General features: G+C 39.6%; 1 protein-coding gene across 1 annotated transcript in view; it reads left to right on the top strand.

Annotated features, from left to right (window-relative positions):
- ndufa9a (NADH:ubiquinone oxidoreductase subunit A9a) overlaps positions 1-20,121 on the top strand; it is a 29,988-nt gene extending 9,867 nt beyond the window's left edge. Inside the window, exons 4-11 of the mRNA XM_078553389.1 lie at positions 1,039-1,130; positions 2,461-2,602; positions 2,707-2,809; positions 12,224-12,294; positions 12,415-12,491; positions 13,647-13,742; positions 16,495-16,561; positions 19,818-20,121. Of these exons, the coding sequence (XP_078409515.1) occupies positions 1,039-1,130; positions 2,461-2,602; positions 2,707-2,809; positions 12,224-12,294; positions 12,415-12,491; positions 13,647-13,742; positions 16,495-16,561; positions 19,818-19,988 (819 nt within the window). The 3' untranslated portion in view covers positions 19,989-20,121. The remainder of the gene's footprint in view (positions 1-1,038; positions 1,131-2,460; positions 2,603-2,706; positions 2,810-12,223; positions 12,295-12,414; positions 12,492-13,646; positions 13,743-16,494; positions 16,562-19,817) is intronic.
- The last annotated feature ends 4,536 nt before the right edge of the window (positions 20,122-24,657 follow it).

The following is a 24,657-nucleotide window of genomic DNA, read 5'->3' as shown; positions in this document are numbered from 1 at the left end:
ACTAGGCACTTTACAGCCTTCCGGACTGAATATTGAGTTCAACAACTTTAGATCATGAACTCTCTCCTCCATCCCCACCCCCTTTCCGATCCCCCTTTTTCCAATAATTTATATATATTTTTCTTTTACCACCTATTTCCATTATTTTTAAATGTATTTCCATCCATTGTTTTATCTCTACCTTTTAGCCTATTTCTATCCCTTCCCCCCCACCCCACCCCCACTAGGGCTATCTGTACCTTGCTCATCCTGCTTTCTACCCTTAATGTCACCATGAACACATTCCTTAGATAATATCACCACCTTCAACACCTCTTTGTCCTTTTGTCTATGACATCTTTTGGCTATCTCCACCTATCACTGGCCCTCTATCCAGCTCTACCTGTCCCACCCCCCCTTAAACCAGCTTATATTTTACCTCTTCTATTTTTCTTTAGTTCTGATGAAGAGTCATTCGGACTCGAAATGTTAACTGTGTTCCTCTCCGCAGATGCTGTCAGACCTGCTGAGTTTTTCCAGGTATTTTTGTTTTTGTTTTTGTTTTGGATTTCCAGCATCCGCAGTTTTTTGCTTTTATCTTGAATGGATGGAAAATGTATGCAATCCACATGGTGGAAATGTTCCAATCTGTGGAATTGGTTGAAATAACTGGCTACCATGTTGAACAGGAGCGTCCAAACTTTTATTTTTGTGGGCTGAATGGGTGCATATTACTAAGCTTCAATGACCACATGTAAAGTTTAAATCCACATCCCCAATAATTTCTACATATCTCAAGCTGCTGATATTGACCAATCTGATTTAGCCACAAAGAGGCAGTAATACTAAAGTATCTGCTTCCAAGCCTCCAGCCCCAAGAAATTCAAATAGGGCAAACCACCAGGTACCAAAAGTAAACATATATACTGAGTTGCTTTGGTGTTGAAGGATGGCTTGCCAACTATAGGAGGTTGCATGTTGGACATTAATGTTACAAAGGCTGGCTGAATTTTTAATCTGTCCTCTAATATGATAAGTGCTTCTATATTTGATTATCAGGATTGGAATCCTAGAGATAAAGATTCCACCAGACGAGCTGTGGAACATTCCAATGTTGTTATTAACCTTGTTGGACGGGAATGGGAAACAGGGTAAGCATCAGCTTAACAAAGGAAGAACAATAATTATTTATTTTGCTATATAGAATTCATTGTTTTGAATGTAGATCAGCTGCCACACATTAGGATTTTTTTTTGTTGTCTCTGGGCTGAGGAACCTTTAGCTAATTGGGTGAAAGGCTCAGAATGAGGCCTACTTGGCTACTGTAGGAATGGGATTTGTATTACGGTTATCTGTCCTCTTTGAAGCACTGACTCGAACTAGACTGTAGTTTCACAAGAACACTTAAGACCTGCTAGAAATCACAGCAGCTTATATCTAACCTTTGATGATATTGCTCAACTCTGCAGATACCAGTTTTTAAACTGGGACCTTCAGGACCATATTGAAATGAAAAATAAGGTCTTGCATTTGTATATCAACTTTCACGATCACAGGCACCGCAAAGTGCTTTACAGCCAATGCAGTCATTTCGCAATTATTGTACTGTTCTAAGAAAAGCGGCAACCAATTTACACATTGCGAGTTTCCACAAACAGCAATGTGATAATGGCCAGATAATTTGTTGATTGAGGGAGAAATGTTGGCCTGAGTGCCCTTCAAAAGAATGCCATTGGATCTTTTATGCCCACTTGAGAGGCCCGACAGAGCATCGGTCCTGAAAGACATCATCTCCGGCAGTGCAGCACTCTCAGTACTACGTTGGAATGTCAGTCTCGATTTTTGTGCTCAAGTCTTGAAGTGGGACTTGAACTCTCAACATTTTAACTCAGAGGTGAGAGTGCTACCAACTGAATCACAGTTGACACACATCTCCTGAAATTGAGATATATATAATACAGACTGCCGATTGGCCATCACCCATTTTACACCATCACACAAAGACAAAATTACCAAAATTGTGCCCATAATTTCTCTGGATGCTGAGTTTCCAATCTCTAATGTTTAATTTCAGATACTACATTTAGAATAAAATTCTAATAACCAATTTACCCATGAAGGCAGAAGACTTCCCCTTATTAACTACATTAACTACAAATATGGGGTCAGCTTCCCTGCAGATGCTGATGATGCCCAACTCTACTTCACCACAACCACCTTGACCCCTTCATGCCTTGTGTTGTTAGACTGCTTGTCAGGCCTTCAATCTTAAATGACCTAAATTGCCTCCAACATTGGAGCATATTGGACATCTTTCACCTCCACCACAAACTCTGTTTATATCCGCTCCTCCCCATAGGTGAACATTACTCTCCATCTAGACTTGGGAGTATTTGACATTGACTGCCAAAAATATTGCATTTTTCCAGAGTGTTTTTCTTTGTTTTGTGATCAGTGGTTAAATCCTTTTCTTTCTATTAGGAACTTCAAGTTTGAGGATGTCCATGTCAAAATTCCACAGGATATTGCTCATGCATCCAGGGAAGCCGGAGTTGAAAAATTAATCCATGTTTCTCACTTGAATGCTCACATGAAGAGCATTTCAAAGTTTCTAAGAACAAAGGTAAGAACCTCCATGGGACCTCCAAAAGTTAAAAGCCCTATGTATTAGTAGCAAAGTGCACAGAGCAAAATGGAAATGCGTTTGTTCTGAATCTTTTCTGGCAGGCTGTTGGAGAAAAGGTTGTGAGAGAAGAATTCCCAGATTCCATCATCATCAAGCCATCTGAAATATTTGGAAGAGAAGACAAATTGCTAAATTATTTTGCAAGTAAGAACCTTTTTGTAAGCATATGGTGCTTTGAATGTCTATTCATCTTTTGAATTAGAAATATGTAGGCTGGTATTTTACTTGGAAGCAATAGACCCTTTTTCCTACAGAATCATAGAAATAAATATGTATGAACTGATTGTCATCCTGCAGCCATGTCCCTGTAATGGCTAAGACTTGGACCTTAATATTCAAGGGCACATGACATTTAGGAAGGACAGGAAGCTAGGAAAAGGTGGTGGGATGTCTCTGTTAATTAAGGATGACATTGGTATCATATAGAGTGATGATCTTGGTTCTGGAGATCAAGAGGTAGAATCAATTTGGGTAGAGTTGAGAAATAGTAAAGGTAAGAAGTCACGTGTACGGGTGGTTTATAGCCTCCCCCCCCCTCCTAACAGTAGCCACACTGTAGAATGGGGCATATAGGAAGAAATAATGGGGGCTTGTGAGAAAGGTATGGTGATAATCGTGGGTGATTTTAACTTACAAATAGATTGGACAAATCAGATTGGCAAAGTTAGCCTGGATAATGAGTTCATAGTGTTTTTGGGACAGTTTCTTAGAGCAGCGCGTTTTAGTACTGAACAGAGAGCAGGCTACGTTAGACCTAGTAATGTACAATCAGACGGGATTAATTAATGACCTCGTAGTGAAGATGCCCCTAGGTAGCAGTGATCATAATATGATTAAATTTCACATTCAGTTTGAGGGAAAAAGGAGTGGATCTAAGATTAGTGCTTTAAACTTAAGTAAGGGCAGTTATGAGGGCATGAAGACAGGGCTGGTTAAAGTGAACTGGGAAATTAGTTTAAGGGATAGGTCAGTAGAGATGCAGTGGCAGACATTTAAGGAGATATTTCTAAATGCTCAAAAGTTACATTCCAGTGAGAGAGGAGCACTCTTAAGAGAAGGACGCACCATCTACGCCTACCTAAGAAGTTAAAGATAGTATCAAATTGAAGGAAAAAGCATATAATTGCGCAAAGATGGCTGGCAGGTCAGAAGATTGGACAGAATATAAAGAACAGCAAAGAATGACTAAAGGATTAATAAGGAGGGAGATATTAGAGTATGAGAGAAAGCTAGCTAGAATTGTAAAAACAGATAGTAAGAGTTTCTACAGGTATTTAAAAAGAAAAATAGTAAATAAAGTGAGCATTGGCCCTATATAGAGTGAGAATGTGGAATTAATAATGGAAAACAAGGAAATGATGGATGAATTGAACAGATATTTTGCACCTGTCTTCACTGGAGAGAATTTAAATAACATCCCAAAAATAATTGTGAATCAGGAGGTGCAAGGGAGGGAGGAACTGAAAACAGGGAAAGGGTACTGAGAAAATTATTAGAACTAAAAGCTGATAGGTCCCCAGGCCCTGATGAACTTCATCCTAGGGTCTTAAAAGAAGAGGCTGCTGAGGTAGTAGGTGCATTGGTCTTAATTTTCCAATGTTCCCTAGATTCAGGAAAGATCCCATCAGATTCTAAAATAGTTAATGTGACTCCTCTATTCAAGAAAGGAGGGAGACAGAAAGCAGAAACTATAAGCCATTTAGTTTAACATCAGTCTTGTGGAAATTGCTGGAATCTATTCTTAAGGAGGTTATGAAGGGGCACTTAGAAAATCTCAATGCAATCAGGTAGAGTCAACATGGTTTTGTGAAAGGGAAATCATGTTTTACTAATTTATTGTAGTTATTTGAGGAAGTAACAAGCAACATGGATGAAAGGGAACCTGTACTTAGATTTCCAGAAGGCATTTGACAAGGTGCCACATCAAAGGTTACTACACTAAATAAGAGCTCATAGTGTAAGGGGTAACATATTAGCACAGATAGAAGATTGGTTAGCTAACAGGAATCAGAGGGTAGGCATTAATGAGCCGTTTTCGGGTTGGCAAGATGTGATAACTGTGGTGCCACGGGGATTAGTGTCTGGGCGTCAACTATTTACTATTTATATCAATGACTTGGATGAAGGGACCAACTGTATGGTTGCTAAGTTTGCTGATGACACAAAGATAGGTAGGAGAGTAAGTTGTGAAGAGGACATCAGGAGCCTGCAAAGGGACACAGATCAGTTAAGTGAGTGGGCAAAAATTTGGTGGATGGAGTAAAATGTGTGAAAATGTGAACTTGTCCACTTTGGCAGGTAGGATGGAAAAACAGCATATTATTTAAATAGAGAGAAATTGCAGAACAGAGTTACAGAGGGATCTGCGTGTCCTGGTACATGAATCAGGAAAAGTTAGTATGTAGGTACAGTGAGTGATCAGGAAGGCAAATGGAATGTTGTCGCTTATTGCAAGGGGAATGGAATATAAAAGTAGGGATGTTTTGTTGCAAGTATACAGGGTGTTGGTGAGACCACGTCTAGAGAACTGTGTACAGTTTTGGCCTCCTTTATTTAGGAAAGGATATAAATGAGCTAAAAGCAGTTCAGAGAAGGTTCATCTGACTAGCTGGGATGAGGGGGGAGGTTATCTTACGAGGAAAGGTTAGGTCTGTTTCCATTGGTGTTTAGATGAATAAGGGGTAATCTTATTTGAAACATATAAGACACTCGGGGGACTTGACAGGGTGGATGCTGAAAGGATGTTCCCCCTTGTGAGAGATTCTAGAACTATGGAACACAGCTTAAAAATAAGGGGGTCTCCCATTTAAGATGGAAATGAGAAGAAATTTTTTTCTGGTCAGCGGATCGTGAAACTTTGGAACATTCTTCCCCAGAGAGCGGTGGAGGCCGGGTCAATTAATATTTTTAAGGTAGAGAGATTTTTGACTAACGAGGGTGTCAAAGGTTATCGGGAGTAGGCAGAATGTGGAGTTGAGGCTGCAATCAGATTAGCCCTGATCTTATTGGAATGATGGAGCATGCTCAAGGGGTCGAGTGGCCGCCTCCTGCTCCTAATTTTTGTTTGTATGTAATCTCACACTCCTTTTTCTTTCAAAATGTGCAGATTAGTTCCCTTCAAATAAATGTCCAATTGCCTTTTGAAAATTATTATGGAATCTGATTGCACCTTTCAAGTGGTGCGTTGCAGATCCTAACAATCCTTTGTATGAGGAAAAATTCTCCCCCTGCTGCCACTTTTTAAAAATCTATGACCTCTGGTTACTCATCCACTTGCCAAAGGAAACAGTTTCTCCTTAGTTTCTCTACAAAAGACCTCAGTTTTGAATACCTTCCTTAACCATCTCAGACAGCCACTAGGCTAACTTACCCTTTGTTACTGGCCTACGAATCCAGAGGCCCAGACTGTTAAAACGGAGACAGGAGTTCACATCCCACCATGGCAGCTAGGAATTTAAATTCAGTTTACTAAATAAACCTGGAATAAAAAGCTAATATGTGAACTAATAAAAAGCTAATATAATGGTGAATATGAAACTACAGGATTGTCATTAAAAAAAAATCTTGTTCACTTACTTCCTTTAGGGAAATTATTCTGCTGTACTTGCCCAGTCTAAGCTATATGTGACTCCAGACCCAGAACAGGGTGGTTGACTCGTAACTGCCATCTGAAATGGCCCAACAAACCATTCAGTTGTATTCAAGAAGGTGGCCCACCACCACCTACTTGCATAGTACTGTTTGAATTATACTCCTCCTCCATGTTCTTATGAAAGTGCATTACTTCACACTTAACCGTATTAAATGGCATCTGCGTCTGCTCATTTTGCCAGTCTCTATGGCCTCTTGAATTCTGTTGCTATCCTGTTCACTGTTTACTATATTGCCAAATGTTGTATCATCTGCAAACTTCAAAATTGTACTCACCACTCCCAAGTTATATATTATAAGAAACTCAATGGTCCTAATACTGACCCCACTACATGCTTCTGTCCAGTCAGAAAAACATCAATTCATTATTATTCTCTGCTTCCTGTCCCTGGGCCAGTTACACACCCAAGTTAACGCTGTTCCTTTGATACTGTGCTTCTATTTCAGTGGTTTGTAAAACCAATGCACCAACTTTCTCACTAGTCACTTCTTTTAAGACCCTAGGATGAAGTCCATCAGGGCCAAGGGATTTGTCAGTCGATAGCTCTAAAAATTTGCTCAGCACGATTTCCCTGGTGATTGTAATTTTCTTGAGTTTTCCCCCTTCCATTTCCTGATTTACAGCTATTCCTGAGATGTTACTTGTATCATGCTTTTTGAAAGTCCATATATACATCTATTTCACTACCTTCAACCTTCTATTATTTCATCAGAGAACTCAAATCAGGAGAAGGAGCAGGCCACTTGGCCCCTCAGGCCTGCTCCACCATTCGATAAGATCATGGCTGATCTGATTGTAACCTTAACTCCATGTTCCCACCTACCCCGATAACCTTTCACCCCTTAGCTTATCAAAACTCTATCTAGCTCTGCTGGAAAAATATTTAAAGACTCTGCTTCCACCGCCTTTTGAGGTTCACGATACCCTGAAAGAAAAAAAATTCTCCTCATCTGTGTCTTAAATGGCCGACCTCTTATTTTTAAACACTGACCCCTAGTTCTAGATTCTCCCACAACAGGAAACATCCTTTCCACATCCACCCTGTCGAGACCCCTCAAGATCTTATGTTTCACTCAAGTCGCCTGTTACTCTTATAAACTCCAGCGGATACAAGCCTAGCCTGTTCAACCTTTCCTCTTAAGACAAGCCTCCCATTCCAGGTATTAGTCCAGTAAACCTCTGAACTGCTTCCAACTCAGTTACCTCTTTCCTTAAACAAGGAGACCAATATTGTACACAGTACTCCAGATGTGGTATCACCAATGCCCTATATAACTGAAGCATAACTTCTCTACCTTTGTTTTCAATTCCCCTCGCAATAATGATAACTTTCTATTTGCTTTCCTAATTACTTCTTGTACCTGCATACTAGCCTTTTGTGATTCATGCACTAGGATACCCAGATCCCTCTGCACCTCAGCTCTGCAATCTCACCATTTAGATAATATGCTTTTTTATTGTTCCTTCCAAAGTAGACAATTTCACATTTTCACACATTATACTTTGTTTGCCAGATCTTTGCCCGCTCATTTAACCTATCTCTATCCCTTGTAGCCTCCTTATGTCCTCTACACAACTTACTTTTCTACTTATCTTTGCATCATCAGCAAATTTAGCAACCATACCTTCGGTCTCTTCATCTAAGTCATTTATATAAATTGTAAGAAGTTGAGTTCCCAGCACTGATTCCTGTGGCACACCATTTGTTACATAATGCCAACCAGAAAATGACCCATTTATACCCACTCTGTTTCCTGTTAGCTAGCCAAACTTCTATTCATGCCAATATGTTACCCCTTACACCATAAGCTTTTATTTTCCACAATAACTTTTGATGTGGCACCTTATCAAATGCCTTCTAGAAATCTATTACAGTACATCCATTGGTTCCCCTTTATCCACAGCACATGTAACTTCTTCAAAGAACTCCAATAAATTGGTTAACATGATTTTCCTTTCACAAAACCATGTTGCCTCTGCCTGATTACCTTGTGCCCTGCTATAGCATCTTTAATAATACCTTCTAACATTTCCCTCCATTTTTGAATAAAGGAGTTACATTTTCTCTAATCTAATGGAACCTTCCCCGAGTCTAGGAAATTTTGGAAAATTAAAACCAATGCACCAACTTTCTCACTAGCCACTTCTTTTAAGACCCTAGGATGAAGTCCATCAGGACCAAGGGATTTGTCAGTCTACAGCTCTAAAAATTTGCTCAGTACGATTTCCCTGGTGATTGTAATTTTCTTGAGTTTTCCCTCTTCCATTTCCTGATTTACAGCTATTCCTGAGATGTTACTTGTATCCTCTGTAGTGAAGACGATGCAAATACCTGTTCAATTCATTGGCCACCTCCTTATTTTCTATTATTGATTCCCCAGACTTTTTCTATAGGACCAGTGCTCACTTTGTTAGCTTTTTTATTTTTAAATGCCTGTAGAAATTCCTACAATCTGTTTTTATATTTCTAGGTAGCTTTATCTAGTATTCTAATTTTTTTTCCTCTTTAATAATTTTATGACTTGCCACCCATCCTTCTGCAATGATATGCTTTTACTTCAAATTTGATACTATCTTTAATTTTTTTGGTTAACCACTGATAGTAGGTTCTTCCCTTTGAATTTTTCTTTCTTGTTGGAATGTATCTATTTTGTGTATTCTGAAATATCCCTTTAAATGTCTGCCACTGCATCTCTATGGACCTATCCCTTAACCTAATTTGCCTAATTCACTTTAGCTAGCTCTGCTTTCATGCCCTCATAATTGCCCTTATTTAAGTTTAAAATGCCAGTCTTGGGCCCATTCTTCTCTCCCTCAAAACTGAATGTAAAATTCAATCATATTACGATCGCTGCTACCTAGGGGTGCCTTCTGTATGAGGTCATTAATTAATCCTATCTCATTGCACAAGACAGGTCTAGTATAGCCTGCTCTCTGGTTGGCTCCAGAATGTGGAAACTATCCCAAAAACATTCTATGAACTCTTCCTCATTTGCCCATCAGATTTTTCCAGTCTGTATGTAGATTAAAATCCCCCATGATTGTCCCCATAACTTTCTGACAAGCTGCTATTACTTTTTCCTTTATACTCTGTCCTACTGTATGGGTACTCTTAGGGGGCTTGTACACCACTCCAAAAAGTGACTTCTTGCCTTTATCATTTCTCATCCCTACCCAAACCGCTTCCATATCCTGGTTTCCTGAACTTAGACCATCTCTCACTATTGTACTAAAGTCATCGTTAATTAACAGAGCCACCCCTCCACCTTTTCCTAGCTTCCTGTCTTTCCTAAATGTCACGTACCCTTCATTATTCAGATCCCAGTCTTTGTCATCCTGCAGCTATGTCTCTAATTGCTATCAGATTGTACGTACTTCTTTCCATTTGAGCTATCAGTTCATCTGATTTGTTTCGAATGTTACGTGCATTCAGATACAGAGCCTTTGGTTTTGTCTTTTTGTTATTTTTGTAACCTCTAGTCTTATCTGCTGATTTACTCCTGGATTTGTACTCTCTATCCCTTCCTGTCACAGTCTTTTATCATTTCCCATATTAGTGCCTTTCTCTCTAGCCTTGTCTCAACATCTTCCCTCATTTGGTCTCTTGCTGCCACTATTTATTTAGTTTAAAATCCTCTCTACTTCCTTAGTTATACAGCTCATGAGAACACTGGTCCCAGCATTGTTCAGGTATAGACTATCGCAATGGTACAGCCCCTACTTTCCCTAGAACCAGAATTCCCATCTACCAGTCTTTGAGTCACACATTCATTTGTCTAATCTTATTTGCCCTATGCGAATTTGCACGTGGCTCAGGAAATAATCCAGAGATTATTATATTTGAGGTTCTGCTTCTTAATTTGGCGCCTAGCTCTTCATACTGACTGTGCAGAACCTTTTTTCTTGTACTGACTGTATTATTGGTACCTACATGGACCATGATGACCAGATCCTCCCCCTCCCCCTCCGCATCCCACTCCAAGTTCCTCTCCAGCCCTGAGCTGATGTCCTGAACCCTGGCACCGGGCAGGCAACACAGCTGTCTGGTGTCTCATTCTTGCTGCAGAGAACAGTGTCAATCCTCTCACAATACTGTCCCCTGCCATCACTACATACATTCCTTTTTGCTCCCCCCACTTGAATGGCTTCCTGTGCCATGGCTAGTCAGTTCATCCACTCTGCGGCCCTCACTTTCATGCAAACAGCCTGAAAGTACCTCAAACCTATTGGACAATGGCAAAGGCTGAGGCTGCTGCACTCCTGCCCTCTGGGTCCCCTTACCTGTCTCAGTCACAGTCACAGCCTCCTGTCCCTGACCATTGGTGTGACCGCTTCCTGATACAAAGTGTCCAGGTAACTTTCCCCCTCCCTGATGCACCCCAATGTCTGCAGCTTGGCCTCCATCTCAATGACTCTGAGCCAAAGCTCCTCAAGCCATAAACATTTACTAGCGATGTGATTGCCCTGGATCACAATGGCATCCAGGAACTCCTGCAGGCTGCAGTTGTGACGCATCACCTGCCACCTTTTAATGTGTTTTAATTAACTACTTAATTATTTTACTCAATTATTTTCCTTCCTTATGTATTTTCTTAACCTTACCACCAATTTGTGTACTATTTTAAACTTTAGGAATAGAATAGACCTTAACCACTTACCAGATACCCACCAAGCATCGAGCTAGCACCCCTATGGTAGAGTAAGAACCAATTTTTACAGTGAAAAGTTAGAAAATCAAAGGAGCACACCTTTCCCTCTTCTCCTAACTCCCTCTCTCACCCAACTCCCAACACTGTTGTTAAAAGTCACACTGTGTGGCCCGTATTTATATGCTCTGAAGCTAAAGACTCAGCTGTGCCCCAGCTACAGAAAACTAGCTTAAACAGGTTTTTCTTAATTAATTTCAATTGTTTTCCAGTGGAGAGCTTGTCTATCCCTGCATAAGCCTAGATGAAATTTAGAATTTAAATACAAACAAAATTAGATTTCTAGAAAGAGAATAAGATTTCCTAACCGATCTAACTTTCAGCATTCTTGTTCAAAGTTTTACACTCCAGTTAATCGGATACAATTTGCCTTTAACAAATCTGTGAGAATTAATTAACTTTTGTATATTTTTGTACAATACAGATTTCCATTTCCTGTAGCTAGACAAAACTCAGTTATGATATGACTACAGTGCAGTAAATTTAGAAACAATTTGTGATAGTAGACTTTTTCCCGGTGTTAAACATTCAGTTCTTATTCACTATGGTGAACAGCTAAAGGCTTAGAAAGGCTGTTTTTAGTGAAGCTGCTTCACTGATGGATAAATCCTGGATTAGAATACCAACATCTGTATTGGTGCCCTTTCTGTATACAGAATGAAACTATATACCAGTGTACATGACACATGAGCTAAATGGTTAATAACAATAGAGCAAAGTTAATCTTGCACACATTACATACAACATTTATGAAAATATAAAATCAGCAAATATTAACTGAGAATAAAGGCCTAAATTGAACAAATTGACGTACTTAAAGTTATGTGCTGCAGCCATTGATGTTGAGCTCAGAGCTTATGGAGGGCAAGGGAAAGGGCGAGTATCCCTCCTTACATTTCACTTCAGGACATTGGAGACAGCCCAGCCCATATGAGGATAAATACTTTAGAAATAAGAACCTGGATTGGAACTACAGTAAAAAGGAAGAGTCTGTATTTTAAGTATCACAGTGCTATGATTTTATCATACCATTAAATGTTTGTAGTAAAGGCATGAAGAGTGAATTGTCAAAAATATGTGAATTGCATATTATCATAATGAGAAAAGAATTGCATGCCCCTCGTGAAGTTTAAGTTTTGTACAAAGTTTTACTAATTTTCAAGTATATAATTAAATAGTGTTGCAATTCTTTTCCCCTAGACTTGCGCTGGTTTGGACATGCCACACCCCTTATTTCTTTGGGCATGAAGACTGTAAAGCAACCTGTATATGTATGTACATTAGAAACTTCTCTGATTTGTTTTAAATTATTTAGCTGGTACTTATGATTCTGATTGTTTGTTTTATTTTAACCAGTTATGCAAGTGTATTTTTTCTGTCTTAATAAATAGGTGGCGGATGTGGCCAAAGCAATTATAGCTGCTATTAAAGACCCTGATTCCAATGGAAAATCATATGTTATAGTTGGGTAAGTTTTAAGTAAGGTTAACATTTACTTCTGCTCTTCCTGCCCACATCTTCCTCATACTCTTAGGCCCCCAACCTTTGTTGTGCAGCTTCACCTCACTTCATTCTTCCCAGCTCGCACCAAAATTATTTCCTATTTGACCCAATATTTGATTTCCCCCAGACCTGGAGCTTTTCATCAATTTCTTCCTTTCTTCAGACATTGATCCTTTCTTTTAACAGTACTGTTATCACCTTGTCTTCAAAAAGTCCATCCCTGAACCCTTTCAATCTTTCCAATTATCAACTTGACCTTCATTCATTCTTAAGTCCTTAAACATCACCATTCTCTGTTCATATCCCTTCAGTCTGGTTTCTGTCCTGTCCACAGCATCACGAATGGCCCTTGTCAAAGTCATTAGCAATATTCTGTGTGGATGGAATCACCCTGCCCTTCCTTCTTATGTTTTTGATGTACCATTACTCCTGTTGTTTCCTCTATCTTCTCCCTGCAGTTCAGTAGAGCATCTTCCTTCTATTCCTACTGTTCCAAATATCCAATACATCTGACTTTAATGAATTATCCTCCTGCCACCATATTGCTGTGACTATGGCCCATGACTGCAGGCTTGGCCTTCCTTTTCCTTATCAACATGCATTGTCGGTAGAGTTTTAACATTAGTAACTATCTATATTTATGCTTTGTTACAACTAGCCACAAACTATAAAGAAGCTAAAAGTTGGACTACAGCAACGTACCCACTAACTATGTAGTTTTATTTTGAAGTGCATGGGTGATTTGTTTTAAGTGTATGGCCCCTTCAAAGTTTCTTGCACGACTGTACACGCTCAGTCACTGGTGTGACCTGCGTGGAGACTTTTGGGTTGCTGCATAGGTGTGCAGCTCAGATGGAACATTGGGCTATGGCGTCATTCTATTTGACTTTGGAACTGACAATATTGATTGCAATTCTATACATTCCTGCGTGACTTAAGCTTATTATAAAAATGATTATTTGGGTTGGTTCTGTTACTGATCAAATTTGATTTGATTTTGGTCAAAATTAAGCATATTGGAAATGCATTTTTGTCTGCATAATGTTGTAATGGATTGAAGACTTATAAACATATTTCTGTTTGCATGTTCATAAACTGAAAAACATTTTTTATTTAACAGGCCCCATCGATACCTTCTTCATGACTTTGTGAAATATGTATATGCTGTTATGCATAGACCATTTATACCATACCCATTGCCAAGGCCTATCTATCAGTAAGTACCAGCCATAAGGTCACAGCGATGGAATACACAGTAGAGACATCAGCATCCAAAAGTGAAATGATGTTACCATCCAGTTTTACTCTCTGTCATCCAATTTTCTCTTAACCTGTGGTTGAGAGGAGAGGATGCTCCCAAGTAGCTATAGGACAGGAACAACTCTAAAAGCTGCCATTTGTGCCTCTAAAGCGCAAAAGCTTACTGTAGTATGTTCCTGTGCATCCCTCTGCGCCCCTGGCTCTTGTCCAGATTTGCGCTGAGAGTTCTAGTCCAGCCTTATTGCACAGTTAAGTCTTGTTTCATTTCTTTTGAGCAACCCAATTTGAAAGTGAATATTCTTTGTTAAGACTTACATTCCAACTATTTTTGCTTTCTTATTTTATTCTCACTTTCCCCCTTTTTTCAAAAAGACATTTGTAGCCATCATTCACTGTTTCCCACAGTGACATGTCTAAGAAAAGGAACTTGGTACAGATGGGGATTCAACCTAGCGAGCTGTGGGTCACTGCAATCTGAAATTAAAGCATGAAACTAAAATTATATGATATATATTTAATGTGTATTAGCCAATATACTTACTGCCCAAAACTTACAAATTTTGTAAATGAAAGCTGCATGACCGTACAATTTTGTTCTGATCAAAACGATCTACTGGAGGAACATATTTATTGTTAAGATAAAATTGTCACATTTTTGTCTTCATAACCTTCTAATTGTCCCAGACATCAAAATGCGGGAAAAATAGTGTCTGCTTTCATAAGTGCTTTTATGTTGATCCTTTCCCATTGCCCGGCCCCCCCTTAAGTAAAATTGCTTGACCTAATTAAACTGGTGGTCAGGAGGACCTGTTCCTTCCTCATTCTTCACTTTTAACTGGTTTAACCTTGCCCATTGACAACGCTTGTACTGCTAGGTCTTTTGTGGAGTTTAAGTATACCTCTGATTCCTGCATGTATATGTCTGTCACAACATAGAATGACAATGACACAGCACAGAAGGGAGACCATTCGACCCATCATGCCTGTGCCCCTCTTTGAAAGAGCTATCTAATTAGACCCACTTCCCTTCTATTTCCCCATAACTCTGCACATTTTCCTCCTGCCAAGTATTTATCCAATTCCCTTTTGAAAGTTATTATTGAATCTGCTTTCCCAACTCTTTCAGTTCGTGCATTCCCGATCACAACAACTTGCTGTGTGTAAAATAAAAAAAATAAAATAATTTCCTCATGTCACCTTTAATTGTGTTGTGTTTCCTCTGGTTACCAACTGTCCTGCCTTTGGAAATGGTTTCTCCATTTTTATGCTATCAAAACTGTTCATCTCTGCCTAACCTGCTCTGCTGCGAAGAGAACAGCTTTCGTTTCTGAACCCTCTCTGTAGCTGAAATCTCTCATTCCTGGTACCATTCGAGTAAATCTCTTCCCCAAAGCCCTGATATTCTCTCCTGCCCTACCACCATCACCCCCAACCCAGCCACCTAGCCCTGCTAGAATGTGCGCGCAGAACTGGCCAAATTATTCCCGCTGGGGCTTAATCAGTGTTTCATAAAGGTTTAAAATAACTTGCTTCTCTACCCATATGCCTTTAACAGCCTTCTCAGTTTGTCCTTCCACCTTCAAAGACTTGTGTACTGGATCAAGTACTGGATGAACAGAAATTTCCTCCAACTAAATATGCAAAGACCAAAGCCATTGTTTTCAGTTCCCTGCCAGGAACACTGTTCCCTGTCCCCTACCCACAAACTCTATCTCTCTCCATGACAACTTTCTGAGAATGAACCAGACTGCTTGCAATCTTGATGTCATATTTGACCCCAGATGGGCTTCTGACTACATATCTGTGCCACAACATAAAGTACCTACTTCCACCTCCTGGAACACTGCTTCACCATATCTGTTGTTGATACCTTGATTCATGCCTTTTTTACTTCTAGACTTGACGATCCGATGTTCTGCTACCTCTCTTGAATCCTCCATAAACTTGCACTCATAGAAACCTCTGCTGCCTGTATACTAACTCACACCAAGTCTCATTCGCCCATTACCCTTGTGCTCACTGACCTTCATTGACTCCCAGTTAAACAATGCTTTGATTTTAAAATGCTCTTCATTGTTTCAAATCCCCCTGTGACCTCGCCTCCCCCTATCTCTGTAATCTCCTCCAGCCCCACAACCCTCCGAGATATCTGCACTCCTCTAGTCCTGGCCTCATGCACATCCCCAATTTTAGTTGCTCCACCATAGGTAGCCGTGCCTTTGGCTGCCAAAGTCCTAGACTCTGGAATTCCCTCCCCAACCTGGTTGCCGCTCGGCCTCTCTCCTCTCCTTTAAGATGGTCCTTGAAACCTTCCTCTTTAACCAAACTTTTGCTCAACTTCCTTGACATCTCTCTGTGTTTCTGTCAAATTTGTTTGATAATGCTGCTATAAGGAAGGCTTTATTACCTTGTATAAATACAAGTTGCTGTTGTGTACACGAATCTCTAGGTCTCTCTCCTCCTGCACTCTGTTTAAAATTGTACCATTTAGTTTATGTTAAGTTAAACAGTGTTTCATCATAAGTTTTAATGATTTGAATGAAGGAACGAAGAGTTAGCTACCTAAGTTTGTAGATTAAACTATATTAGACCGCACTATAAATCAGTGCAATGGGCTTTATCAGGTTGTTGTTACATAGTTATATTGTGCATGCACCGTGACCAATTTGGTTTTAATCTAGTAAATGGCTGTCATTCTCTTACCACAGTCTTATGGCGAGGATCTTTGAAATAAGCCCATTTGATCAATGGACATCTCGTGACAAAGTTGACAGGGTATGTGTTTGGTTTTGGTGTGCACCATTGCCCTACTTATACTTAGTACGTTATTTTAATAGGTCGGTTAGCATTAGATGCTTTTTTTTCATCAAAATTGTACATAAAAAGTAGTTCAAAACATTTTTAAAATAATTATTTTCAGAAAAGTGCTGCAGCCAGGGATTCAATCATGATTTGGTATGAAACTCTTATGAACAACTGCTAAATGTATAATCAAGTAAAGTTTCTTCACCGAGCTCACCTTGGAATTTATGTTTGGTTGCATTTTAGGCCTTGAATATGCAATCTAGATAGTTCTATGACGCTTTTCGAAGAGCAGCAGGAATTTCTCCTGTGTCTAGCTAACATTCCTCTGTCAGTCAACACCATCAAAAACAAATGTCACTTTTTGGTGCTTTTTCCTCATCAGTGAACTAACATTGGAAATGGCTGCCATATAATTTCCTGCTATTCATTTGGAAGGGTGTAAGTAAGATGTGCACATATTGAAGAGGACGTTATGCACCATGGAGCATTGGGCCCGGCAAAACGTTGGAGCTTATTGGGGGTAGCATGCCAGACACTGGGATCAGGTTAGTCAGGGCTGGCTTGGGCTCATTTTATGGGGTGCGGGGCTGGGATGGGAACTACCATCAGATTTGGTCCTTGGGCAGATAGGTGGGGAGTTCAGGTAAATGTAATAGAAGCATTTCCAGCAGGATTTATATAATTTTATAAAAAGAAAGGCTTGTGTTTATATAGCACCTTTCATAACCACCGAATGACACTCTGACAGACAATGACAATGTCCCCATGCATTTTGTAGTCAATTAAGTACTTTTGAAGTGTAATCACTATTGTATTGTAGGAAACACAGCAGCCAATTTACACACAATGTGATAATGACCAAATAATCTTTTTATGATGCTGATTGAGGGATAAGTATTGACCAGGTGATTTGTGATAACTCCCCCACTCTTCTTCAGAATAATACCATGGAATCTTTTACGTTCAACAAAGAAGGCAAATGAAGCCTTAGTTTAAGATCCAAAAGCTGGCACATCCAGTGCAATACTGAGGGAGTACACTGTCAGAGTGTCAGTCTTGATTTTTGTGCTCAGGTCCTGGAGTGAGACTTGCCTCTGAATCAGAACGTTGTGGGTTCGAGAGTGCTACTGCCTGAGGCAGGGCTGACATCATCAGTTTCACGATTAATAATTTGAATTTTGTTTTACTTTTTTTTCTATTTATGCATGTTCGCTCTTTTAGAATTATTTTTTGCCTTGGTGTGGATGGCTGGCAAAAGGCAGTGAGGTGGGGGAATGGACCTATAAATGTATTTGAACAACATGATAGTTCAGTGACATTCATTTGATTCAGTTCTCCTGAAATTATTATTGCGCATTGGCTGCTTTGATATAAGGCCCTTATTTAATTTCTCAGCAGAAATTTTACTACCCATTTTTCTCTTTTCTATTTGTAAATCATGCCAAATTGCTGCTATAATTCATCACTAATTTATGAATGCAAAATTTGAGCTCATCATGTACAGGTATGACAGACTTTGCATATCATAAGTGTGACAGCCAATGTGTTGAGGAAGAAGTGTGACTCCTGGATTAAGAAGTGCTTGTATGTTTAAAGTTTTTAAAATAGTAAATTTTCTATGGTGCTGCTCATGGTAGATTACCAAGTTTACTTTTCAGATGATGAGGCAAATTTTCCTGCAGCCTCTTCACCTAGTCTGTAGGCATTTTAAATGTCACTCCATCTGTAATGACCTGACTTCACCCTTTGTTGATTTGTAGCTTTACATGGCTACATCACTTAAACTGCACTACATCATTTAAATTACTCAAGTGCATCCCTAGCTCAGGGCCTCAGGTTGCCAACTCTAATTGGAAGCATTCCTGGAGGTTTGATCGTGTGATATTCTGATTATGTGGCATCACATCACATGATTTCTGCAATTTTCTTTGCATTTATCTTGTACCAATTGGGTTCCATGTAGTTGAAGATCTTTGCCTATGGTTTCCTGCCAGCAGCTGTTGTACAAGAAATCCAAGAATCAGGAGGTCAACCATATGTAGGCAAAGAGGGGAAACAGTGGGTGAGGAAGAGGGAAAACCCATTTTAAGCCCCAACCATCTCCAAATTTCATTATCCCCCATCTTCATCATTTCATCTTTCCTCTGAGCCCCCATTCCCAAGAGTTCATTGTTACTCCAAACCTCCATTCAGCAGTTTGCCCCATTTCCCAGTTTTATCTCTCCTGGAGGCCCCATTCTCCAATTTCCCTTTCTTTTCCCCCTAAGTCATGCACCTCCCTGAACTTCAGAGCCACTGCACACCCAATTTCAAATTCCCGAATTTAAGACTCCACAAATCCCAACTCCTCAGTTTTCCCTGGATTCCCTACTGTAGCTTAAGGATAAGCAGTGTGGATTAATAGCAGAAAGCACCAAGACTAGTTAAATCTAAAACATAAGAACAATTGGCCTTAACAGTAAAACATATGTTCAGTTAAAGAGACCCCTTTAGTGCATTTGAAGGTAGAACTCTGACTGACAAAGCTCATGAACGGATGCTTAACACTGCCATCCTATAATCTTGTGTGCACTATTTTCAGAAAGAAGGAGAAACTTGCGTCTATGTAGCTTCTTTCACAGCCTCAAGATCATCTTGGACAATTAAGTACTTTTTAAAGTGTATTCATTATTGTAATGTAGAAGAAGTGGTAGCCAATTTTCATACAGCAAGGTTCCACAAACCATGATAAGACAAGTGACCAGCTTAAACTATATTAGTGGTTGAGGAGTAAGTATTGGCTAGCACATGAAGGAAACTCCCCTACTTGTCTTCAAATTGTCCCATGGGATCTTTTATGTCCACCTAAGAGGGCTGATGGAACCATGGTTTAACGTCTTGTCTGAAAGATAGCACTGCCAAAAGTGCAGCACTCACTCTGTACTGCACTGAAGTGTCAGCTGTGATTATGTTCCAAGTCCTGGGGTAGGACTTGAACCCATGACCTGACTAAGATGAGTGCTTACTGAGCCACGGTTCTTTAAATTTTTAGGCTCTATAGGAATTTATTGAAAGTTTACCTATTCAAATTAAAAATTTTAGTCAAGTTTGAATGTTACTCTTGAAAAGGAAAATTTTATTGGGGTAAGATTTACACAGAACTTGTGAAGATAAAAATTTAGTGAGGCACTGAAATAATTGTAGTTTGTAAAATGTCATATATACATTGTTTATGAATTTATTTTAGTTGCACATCACAGACATGAAGTACCCTGACCTTCCTGGTCTGGAGGACTTGGGAATAACCCCAACACCTGTTGAACACAAAGCAATTGAAGTTTTGCGACGTCATCGCAGGTACCGCTGGTTGGACACTGACCTGGAGGATGCAAAGCCAGCAACACCTGTGACTTACTAATGTGTGCTGAATGAGATACTCTTTGTGGGTTCCTGAAGGAAGTGATTACCACATCCCACCTACTTTGACAGTAATGTACATAAAAAGTTGGGTTGTCCAGTTTTAAAGAAATAAATTCAAATATTTAAATGTTTTCCTTGTGGTCTAATAAATTTAAGGGCATGAGTAAGTAATAGTTCTGATAGGCTACTTGTGTCTGCGTTGTGAGGCTCAACTTGTGGCTCGGCTGTCTGTATTAGTTCAGTGGTAGCACTTTCATCTGAGTCAAGATTGTAGGCTTATGCCCCAAGATCTGGAATCCTTTTCCTAAACTTCTTTACCTTTTTTCTGATTGAGACACTCCTTAAAATCTACCCCTTTCATCTCCCTTAACATTCCTTTATGTGGCTCAGTGTGAAATTTTGTTTAATGCTACTGTGAAGCACCTTGGGATGTTTAATTGTGTTAAAGGCACTTTGTAAATTTAAGTGCTGTTGTATCCTTTCTCAACAAAAATTTATTGATCTCAGTCTTGAACATTTCAGTTGACCCACCGTTCAATGTCTCTTGAGGGAATGAGTTCTAAATTTCCACCACCCTTTGTATGAAAAAGTGCTTCCTGATTTTACCCCTAAATGGTCTAGCTCTAATTTTAAAATTATGCTTCCCTATTCTGGATTCTCCCCACGCGAGGAAATAACTTCTCTCTCTACCCTATCAAAACCCCACTATCATTTTAAAAACCTCGATGAGATAACCTCTCAAACTTCTAAACTGGAGAAAATATGAGCCTAGTCTAAGCAACTTGGCCTGATAATAAAAACTTTTGAGCCCCTGCATCATTTTGGTGAATGTGTGCTGTACTGACTCAAAGGCCAGTAAATCTCTCCTAAGGTTTAGTGCCCAAAATCTAACGCAGTACTCTCAATAGAGTCTGACCAAGGCTCTGTGTAACTGAGGCATCACTTTGTCACCTTTGTATTCCAACCCCCTTTAAGGGTCCAACATTCTACTAGCCTATTTGATTAATTTTTATACCTGTGCACTAGCTTTCAGTAATGTGTCCATGCTGCCATTAAGAATTATTCTATTTTTTCTTTCTCTGATTAAAAGTGGATGACCTTGCACTCCTCCCAGACTGAGCAAAACTGTGATAGATGGAGTTCAAGCAGCTGATCCATCTTTGTTCTTTTGTAACTTCCTGCTCAAATCTACACATCTTACTGCACCTCCTAGAATCATAGAGGTCTACAGCACAGAAAAAGGCCCTTTGGCCCATCGAGTCTTTGCTGGTCAAACAAGTATCTAACTATTCTCCTAGTTTAGTGTCAGACTTCCATATACAACTGTATTCCTTCATCCAAGTCTTAAATAATACAGTGAGGGAAAAACTGAGGCCCCAGAAGAGATCACTGGGGAACACTACTTGTTACATCTCATAAATCAGAATGTTCTATTTAACCCTACTCTGTCTCTACCTCTCAACCAATTACCAGCCCATGTCACAAACTTAGCACAAATTTTGTGTGCTTTCAATTTTGCTCATCTTGTGCAGAATCTTATAAAATACCTTTTAGAAGTCCATGTAGGCAACATCCATCGACGCTTCCTTAACCAGTCCATGTTAGTAACCTGAAAACATGACCCACCCTTCACAAAACATGCAGACACTCTATCCCATAACTACTACCAGCAAAAACAGATTGTTGTTAAATCATTGTGAGATTTCACTGCACAATTTGGCTGCCTCGTCTGTTGCAGCACTGATTACACGTTCTTTGCTTGGCTTGGACGTGCATTTGGATATCCTGAGGTTTTGGAGAGTGCTATATAATTTTTTTATTTTCCGAAAGTACTTTAAGAACCACTAGACTGTAAATTCAAACTAGTTATTACTTACATATATTTAGGATAACCAATATTCTACTCACTGCTGCTCAGTTTGGATTCTGCTAGAATCACTTGGCACCAGACCACATTGCAATCTTTATCCAAACATGGACAAAGGGTCTGAAGCTCAGAGGTAAGGTGACAGTGATTGGCCTTGACATGAAGGAAACGCTTGACTGAGTATGTCATTAAGGAGCCCTTGTAAAATTAAAGTTGATGGGAATTGGGAGAAAAAGACCCCTGACTGGAGCCATATCTAGCCCAAAGGAAGATGATTGTGGTAGTTGAAGACCATTTTTCAAACTCCAGGACATTGCTACAGGAATTCCGCAGGGTAGTGCCCTAGAAGTAACCATTTTCCTTCCCACTGTCTTAAAGTTAAAAATAGTTTTTCTCCAATTGCAGCGTACAGTTCCATTCGCAACTCCTCAGAGGATGAAGAAGCCCATGCCCTCATGCCAAAGACCATTCAGGCTTGGGCTGATGAATGGAAAATAACATTCATGCCAGGCAATGACCATCTCCAACAACAGAGATGAAAAAACAGAGTGCACTGGAAATACTCAGCAGGTCTGGCAGCATCTGTGGAGTGAAAGAGTTAAAGCTTCGAGTTGAATATGATTCCTGTTCAGGGTTCACACCATCCTGACTTAGAAATATATTGCCATTCCTTCATTGTTGCTGGGTCAAAATCCTGGAACTCCCTATCAGTACTGTGGGAGTACATTCACCATACTATTTGCAGCAGTTCAAGAAGGTGGCTTACTGCCATCTTGACCAATTGGGGATGGACAAAAATGCTGGTCTTGCTAGCAGTGCTCACATCCCATGAAAAGATGAAAGTAAAATGAGAAAAATATTAAAAGAACATCTAGCAGATTGTTAGAGAAGGTCTATTGTGGACTCACTAGGATGCTGCTTTGTATGAAGAAATATATCGGATGATATCCAAGACATTCAAACAGCACAGTTTTCAGGGCAATATAATGCTGCTCAAAATTAGGAAATGATCAAACGGTAGATAGAAGCAGACTGTTTTCTAATGGATAAGAGACAAGATTAAGTGTAAACATTTTGAATAGGGGAAGATAAACTTTCTTAGAGTTGTGAAACTGTAATCTACCTCCAGGGTTTGTGGTTGAGGCAAAAAAAAATATTAATATTCACAATTAGATAGGTTGTATTGATGAAGAAAAAGGGGGTACAGGCATATTTGCTTATGTGGAGGAGGAAAACCAACTTAATGAGACTATCAGCCTGTTTCTATGTTGGAACTTTTATGTATTTCTAGAAACACAACATTCTTGGAGGATTGTAGGACAGAATGAGTTTACACAGGTAGTGAGGGGAAAGTCATAAGGTTGTGAACAATCTGTCCACCCTGAGAGAGTGGCCAGAGAGGAGAACGGAATCAGTGGTGAGGGAACAGAGTTTGTAACAGAGGTGACGGCAATGACGATTTTGGTCTTCCCAGTTTTTAACTGGAGGGAATTGCAGTTCATCCAGGACTGGATGTCAGTAGGCTGACAACAGAACAGTGGAGGGTTCAAGGGAGGCTGTGGAATGGGAGATCTGAATATTGTCAGTGGCATCTGACATCCTGTCTTTGGATGATGTCACTGAGGGGCAGCCAGTAGATATGTGCTGCATTCTTCACTTCAGTCTGTAAACCATCCTGTTCAGCACTTCTCTGCTTCTAAGCCCCAAGTTACCAATATTCCTTTAATACCAAGTGCACAATTTTTCAAATAAACCTGTGAGAAGGTACTTTTATTCAAATAATTTTTGAAAGTCCACATATACATAGACTGCACTACCTTCAATAATCTTCTCTGTTACTCATCAAAGAACTCAGGTTAGTCAAACATGATTTACCTATAATGAATCTGTGCCGGCTGTCCCTTATTTACTACTCCTTCTCCAAGTGAGAATTAATTTTGTCCTTGACAATGAACACCATGGGTATAAATTTACAGCCCAGTTGCAGTGGGGGCGGGGCCATACAATGCAGCAAGCCATTAAAAGGTCCATTGACTTCAGTGGGACTGTAAAATCCCTCCAGCGTAAAATTCCGCCCCGTATTTCGAAGTCTACAGTTGAAAAGCAAGGCATCCAATTTGAGTTAAGAATATAAATACAATATATCAAAGAAGAATTTAACAGTGAAATGGGTTGTATGTGGCGATCTGGAAGCAGACGATATAATGTGACATAACTGTTTTGCTTATGGCTTGAGCAGATTCAATTAGTATTTATAAGAGTATGTTAGATAGGGTTAGATGAAGTCATGTAGTAAGGAGTAGTTGGGCCGAATGGCTGCTTTTTGTGCTAAGTTCTATGTTACTTTATGAATGAATGAATTTGATTACTTTGGTATGACTTCAGTCAAAACGACATGAAGTGTTATTTAATATAAAAAGCAAAATACTGTAGATGCTGGAAATCTGAAACAAAAACAAAATGCTGGAAAAACTCAGGTCTGATAGCATGTGTGGAGAAAGAAACAGAGTTGATGTTTCAAGTCCGTATGACCCTTCTTCAGAGCTAAAGAGTAGTATTTCTACTGGAAGTACTTCTAGAAGTACTACTTCTTAAGGACTCGAAACGTTCACTCCATTTCTCTCAACAGATGAAGAAGTTTTGTTTTTATAAAAGCAAAAAACTCTGGATGCTGGAAATCCAAAACAAAAATAAAAATACCTGGAAAAACTCAGCAGGTCTGGCAGCATCTGTGGAGAGGAACACAGTTAACGTTTCGAGTCCGTATGACACTTCAACAGAACTAAGTAAAAATAGAAAA

Source organism: Cetorhinus maximus, chromosome 12 (assembly GCF_964194155.1).
Source record: "Cetorhinus maximus chromosome 12, sCetMax3.hap1.1, whole genome shotgun sequence".
Classification (NCBI taxonomy): Eukaryota; Metazoa; Chordata; class Chondrichthyes; order Lamniformes; family Cetorhinidae; genus Cetorhinus; species Cetorhinus maximus.
This window is presented reverse-complemented; position numbering and strand designations above follow the sequence as displayed.